This window comes from Epithele typhae (assembly GCF_022376455.1).
Source record: "Epithele typhae strain CBS 203.58 chromosome Unknown BXZ73scaffold_76, whole genome shotgun sequence".
NCBI classification, from domain to species: domain Eukaryota; kingdom Fungi; phylum Basidiomycota; class Agaricomycetes; order Polyporales; family Epitheliaceae; genus Epithele; species Epithele typhae.
Window position 1 is genome coordinate 171,867 of NW_025954267.1, and position 6,000 is coordinate 177,866.

General features: G+C 63.0%; 1 protein-coding gene across 1 annotated transcript; it reads right to left on the reverse strand.

Annotated features, from left to right (window-relative positions):
* Positions 1 to 2,634: 2,634 nt before the first annotated feature.
* On the reverse strand, positions 2,635 to 5,541 carry BXZ73DRAFT_92586 (uncharacterized protein; the record flags this gene model as incomplete). Its single annotated transcript, XM_048026411.1, has 9 exons — positions 2,635 to 2,818; positions 3,089 to 3,200; positions 3,224 to 3,256; positions 3,382 to 3,743; positions 3,800 to 4,127; positions 4,223 to 4,417; positions 4,475 to 4,709; positions 4,765 to 5,141; positions 5,277 to 5,541. 9 exons carry the CDS (start codon positions 5,539 to 5,541, stop codon positions 2,635 to 2,637), a joined length of 2,091 nt encoding a protein of 696 aa, XP_047873099.1.
* Positions 5,542 to 6,000: the final 459 nt, after the last annotated feature.

Consider the following 6,000-nt stretch of genomic DNA (forward strand, 5'->3'; position numbering starts at 1 on the left):
GGACGGGAGGCGGCGTGGAGCGCGATGTGCGGCGAGGAGGGCGCGGGGAACGCGAGTGCGGCGAGGAGATGCTGACGCGAGATGCTGGTGTTTGGCGAGGCAGGCGAGCGCGTTGATGGGTTGTCCGGGGTGTGAGGAGGACGAGGAGTGGACGATGAGATGGTGGACGATGTCAGAGCTTTGCGGTGGGGGAGAGGTGAGAATTCCGGATTTTTATGGCCCTCTGAGGCCCCCACTGACAGCATCGGGATCATCTAGGGCGAGGTCGAGCTTTACCGGATCCGTTGCAGGATCGGGCGGCGGGCAGGGCTACGCGGCGGCAGTGACCAGCCGTCGACGGTTTCGGCTGAGACCCACATACGCCAGCGAGGCCTCAAAATTCGAGCGCGGCATGCGACGGATGGAGGGGCGGCGTCCGGTGATGAAGCGTGAGATCCCGCGTCATTAGGGTGCGCCGTCGGTCGAACACACGAATCTGCCGCTGACCTGCCACTGGAACAGTCCAAGGAGGGATGCCGCGGTAACGATCAGTCCGCACCGGCGAGAAGCAGAGGAGTCAGTGAAGTAGCGCACACCGCCCACCGCGTCCGGTGGACGGCCCGCCCACCCCATTTGACCTCATCGGTTTGACGCGACCTGAAGTGGGAGGTCTCTTCGTCTGCGGGCTCCGAGGATGGCGGCGACGCCTACGATGCGGTAGCGATGTACTCGTGAGTGTCTCCGTCGTGGCAGAGTCTGTCCCCCCGCGGGTGTGCGGGCGTCATCTAGAGGGCTGTCGTCGTTCGCGCGAACACTGCAAAGAAGTGAAAGCGGGCGTCATGGGTCGACAGAGTAGATCGCTTTTACGGTAGTCGATGTGAAATAGAATCGAAGGTTGACGGCCCAGACCTGCGGATCAGACCAGGGAAACGCTGTGGCCTCGTGTTCGCCGGCGTCCTCCGAAAAAGACGATTTAGGGATTTTTGAAGAACGGCCTCGGACGTAAGGAACGGTACCCGGCCCTGCCAGGATCCATGAGCGCTCCGGAGGCACTGTGAGCGGGCCCTGGACGGAGGTCCTCGGAAGTCGGTGTACCCACGCACCTCAGCGATGCGGCCCTGCGACCCGTGCTGCTCCCCTAAACGTCTCGTCCACTGCGCTCACCTGGCGTGATCCTCAGCCTTGCTTTCTCCTGCCTTCGTCTCGACTACGTGCCTGCTGCCGGTGTCCTGCTGCTGGTATGACGAGCACTGGCGAGGGACTTCGCCTTGACAGCCCTGGCCGATACTTGGGAACAAGACGGAGCGCAACGTTGGTCCGTCTGTCCTCATTCTTGCGATACAACAACGCATCTCCACATCCACAGAGACCACACCGGGTCTGTGACATGAGGTTTCCAGGGCACGATGGGAGCATATCTACCGACGAACGTTAGTTTCAGCAAGTCAGGCTCTCTCCCACCAGGCTGCAACGTACCTTCTTGGTTCTCTCTACCATTCCTGTCTATGCTCCTTCAAACGATTTCCGTCGTCCGTGATACTCACAAAGCCCATTTCTTCCGCATTGCACGTCGGACTCGTTGAGCGAGGGATCAAGTAAGATCCAGAATCGTTCAGGTGAGTAGGACACGTTCATGCCACATGTCCTCCCCCTATATCGCAGCTCTGTGGTTGATCACCAGATCACAGGGATCGACGAAGGCCATGGAGTACTGCGCCTTGGAATCGCAGTAGATCGTCGCTCGCTGCGGTGCTTCGTCGCATCGGCGTGGTTTTACTCTTATCAAGAGGCCTCCACGTTCCCACGGATCATTTTGCAGTCGTAGAACGGAGCGTCGATGAAAAGATGTCGAAGACGCCGTACGTCGGCTGGATCCACGTTTGCGGTCTTCTGGGCAGTTGGGTTTCCCGACCAGAGTCGGTGGCGCAACCTGTCAGCTGTGGTTAGTGGATGGCGCCGAGATTGACTTCGTGCTTGAACAAACAGCTCTGGGCCACTCGCGGCTGTGGGTCCGCGCCGGCGACTACCACCACCGGTTGCCGAGAACGCGGCGGAACAAGGACCCACCATTGAGTGCCATCTCAGCGCCCCCTCCCCAGGTACACACGGGCAAACGTGAGCGGTGAGTGCAGCAGGAAGAGAGAGAGAGCGTTCGCTTATATGTGCCTCCGCCCGCCGCGTTCAGTGATGGCGGCTGACGGCGGCCGCGCCTTCCACCTGGTACCGGCGCTCCGGCCTCCTTTCGTGATCAGACAAACAACGTTGCCGGCAGGCCCCTCACCGCGGCGCAGAGCACACAACGTTACTACTGGCACCCACTGGCACCCTCGAGCGCCCCTGCTTTATACTCCCGCGAACGGCGGCAGCCTCCCTTCCCGCGGCCCAGATACCCCGTTCGCGGCTCGCCCCAGACTCCGACCTCGTGGCTGTTCGAGTTGGGACTCGATCGGTCTGGAGGCACATATTTCGCTCGAATATTCCATGACGGTAGCGCGGACCGCGCGGTATTGATGCCCAAACAGGGTCACTCAGGTCAATTCTGACTCCTTGCCGTATAGATCGACAAAGGAACAACCCTCTGCGCGCTTTGCGCTGTGCGCGAGCGGTACTCAAGCCCTCGGCTCTGTGAGCCATGCGATGATGCCTCTTGCAAGCTTACGCGGAGGACAAACAGGATCTGATCCAGGACTTATGATGTGTCAGCGAGGATGCGGTACTTGGAAACAGGTTCACGATCGCGATCTGAGTGGCTCGGGATTTGTTTGTTCTCTCGTCGTCTTGGAGCCTACGTACCTTGACGGGCTTGTTCCCCTGCTGTAGCCATGCCTTGTTGTCTGCACTGCGCAGAAACGTATATAAACGATGTGATTCCGAGCTATCTTTCATCATCCCCCACAAACCGACCAGCAAGCGCGCGTGGCACGACCTCGTCCTCCCAGCTACGCTCGGCTCTCTCTAGCGATAGAGATGAGTACATAGATCACCAACCATCCCGCCCGGAGCCCTCATCTCGCACAACAGTCCGGCGGCGCCACTGCGAGGCTCACTCGAGCGGGGCGTCCCAGTCGGCGGCGGCGAAGCGGTGTTCCGGGAAATAGCGCGCGCGCACCGCCCGCCCCCGAAGAACCGGCCGTCCATCTCCCGCACCGTCTTCCACGCCCCGACGGGCCCGCCGAAACAGACGAACACGCGCACCGCGTCCTCTTCCCGATCCGCCGGGGCTGCACCGCATGCACGAGCACACGCTCCACGGTTCCGTTCTTCGCGCACTCGTCGCCTGGAAGACAGATACGCCCGAACCGGCGCAGGGGCGGAGCGCGCGGGTGGGAACGCGGGACGCGGGATAAGGGGCGGCGACGCTTGGTGAGCCCAGCAGGGAGCAAAAGGACGAGACGAACGCACCGATCTCCCCGCGGAGCTCCTCGTCGTCCACGTCCTCGAGGTCGACCATGTTCGTGAGCACCATCACGCGGCTCGGCTCTCCGAACCGCGCGCGGTCCTCCCGCGCCTTCGCGTCCTCGTTCATGTTCACGATTCGTCCCATCTTCGCCGCGGCGGCGCCTGCCGCGCCCCCTCCCGCCGCGGGGCCGAAGTGCGCGCCCTTGCTTCCCTTGCCCTTGCCCTTGCTCTTGCCCTTTGCGCCACCGCTGACCTGCTCGACGGTGAGCGCGTGCACGATCCCGGAGCCGTCGACGCCGAGGCCCTGGCCCTCCTTGTGCCCCCACTTCGCCATGAGCCTTTGCGCGAACCCGTGAGGATCCGGCCTGCGAGAACAGATAGGTCAGTGGCGTGAGCGGTTACGAGGCGTGAACCGGCATACCGTTTCGTGGGCTCCGCGGACGACGCAGCCTCCGGGCCGGTGGGCAGCGGGGGACCCGTGCCTTTCGGAGCCAGCGCACTCAGACGCGCGGCGATGGCCGCTGCTGCGAGCTTGCTGCTCTCTATTTTCTGTTGCGAAGGAACAGCGGGAGCTGGCGCGGCGGGAGGCGGGACGAGAATGGGGGCCTGGGCGCGCGGAGGGAGAGCCTCCTCGAACGGAAGGGGGCTAGGCTCCCGAGTAACTGGAGGATTGCCTTGCGGTATCATGGCGAGACGCGCCAGGTAGGCATCTTCGCCAGATCGGCCAGCGTGCGGCAGTATCACTGAGGCTGGAGTGGACTGCGCAGCGCCAGTCTGGTCTTCGAAATCCGAGGATGACGACGGCGGAAGTGTCGACTCGGAGAATGACGGAGGGAGAGAAGACGAGGAAGCCGAGGGTGTGAATGTCGACGTGGAGGGCTGAGAGCCTGCAAGCCCTGCGACATGGCGAGACGGCGCTGGTACGCCTCGTCTCCCGTCATCGTGGCGTCGACAGCAACAACAGACATGCTGGCAGCACCGATTCCAACAGGGCGCCCGTACTCCTCCTGCTCGTTCCTGCTCCGATCTTCATATCGTCCTGTGTCGATGCGTGAGTAGGATGTCCAGGGCCACTTCATAACGAAAGCCGACGCACCGGTCTTTCGCGGCCTCTCCTCCTCCGATGCGCTGTGATAGCTGTCCGAGTAACTGCTGCTCCGCCGGTACCGCTTCCTGTCCTCTCCCCGCCGTTTCTCCTCCAGCAGCCGCTCCCTACGCTCCTCCCGCTCCCGCCGCTGCCATGTCTTGCACTCGTTGTAGTCGTTCGGGCGCATCGGGTCGTACGCCTCGTCCGGGTTCCACACCGCCGCCTGCTGGAGCGCGCTCTTGTTCTGTATCCCGCCACGGTCAAGCCCGCCGTCGTCCACGAGCGCGCCACGCACGCACCTTCTTGCCCTTTTTCTTCCCGCCACCCGCCACCCCTCCGCCGCCGCCGGGGCCGTCCCTCCGGCCGCCCTTGAGTCCGGTCTTGAAGCCATTCACGTCTTCGTCGAGGATCATCGACGGGGGCTTCACCTTGCGGCCCCATCCCTGGCTGCCTTGCTGCTGCTGCTGCTGCGCGTCGCTGGCGCTGTTCTCCTTGGCCTTCTCCTTCGGGTCCACGAGCGACGGCGGCGCAAACACCACGGCCGTGCTCGACAGCGCAGCGGGCGTGGGTGCGGCGCCGCCCGCCATCGCGGCCCCGACCGGAAGACGAGGCGCCTGGGGCTTGGCCTTGGCCGCCTGTCGACGCGTAGGCGCGAAGACGAGCGCGGCGGACCAGCCTGGCACCGGCGAGGGGGCGTGGCGTTGACGGGGACGACGCGGGTGTTGACCGGCGCGTGAGGATGGGGGCAGATGGAGGTGTTTCGTGAATAACGAGCTCTACCGCGCAAATGCTACAGGAGAGGGAGGAATACCGGCTGTGGCTTTCGCGGGCGCGTCTGCGCTGGGGCCGCTGCCGCTCGCAGCGGGATTTTGAGCCTGGGCTGGAGCCGTGGGGGCCGCTGAGACCGCTCCCCTGGTGCTTTGTGGGACGATCGAGGGCGTGGGGGTCGAGACGAGCTGTACCGATGGAGGTTGCGGTAGGGGCTGGTCTTCAGCTGGGTCTTCCGAGGGGTTCGCAAAAGGTTTGGCAGATGAGAACTGGATCCCTCCGTAGAGACCTCCGGCCCTGCTAGACATGTTGCTGAGCGTGGAATGGGAGGTTCGAGGAGGTGGTCGTGGAGGTCGGGTGGAGAGTGGGTAGACGCGCGCATAATGCCCCTGTGACACGCTTAGTCATCCTTCTATTTCTGCGCTTCAGGTTCGATCACTGCGATATAAGTAGTCGCCAGCACAACTCCTGCAGACTACAGTATCAAGTGCTACTTCGGACACACTAGAACCACATGGAGACAGAGAAACTAGTATCCTCGCTCCTCATCGCATGCCACCACCCCGGTGGGAAGAACAGAAGATCGCCAGGCTCAAGTGTGACAGTGCACGCCTGGGGAACAACATGCTCCCAAAACTCCGCAAATTCCGCGCCGCCTTCTCCAGGATAAGCGAACACATCGACGCGTGACGTGTTGCTCATATTCGGGCTTTCGTGGTTGCAGCTGGGTTGCGTGGCTTCTCCGCGTCTGGGCCGGAGTTCCCAGC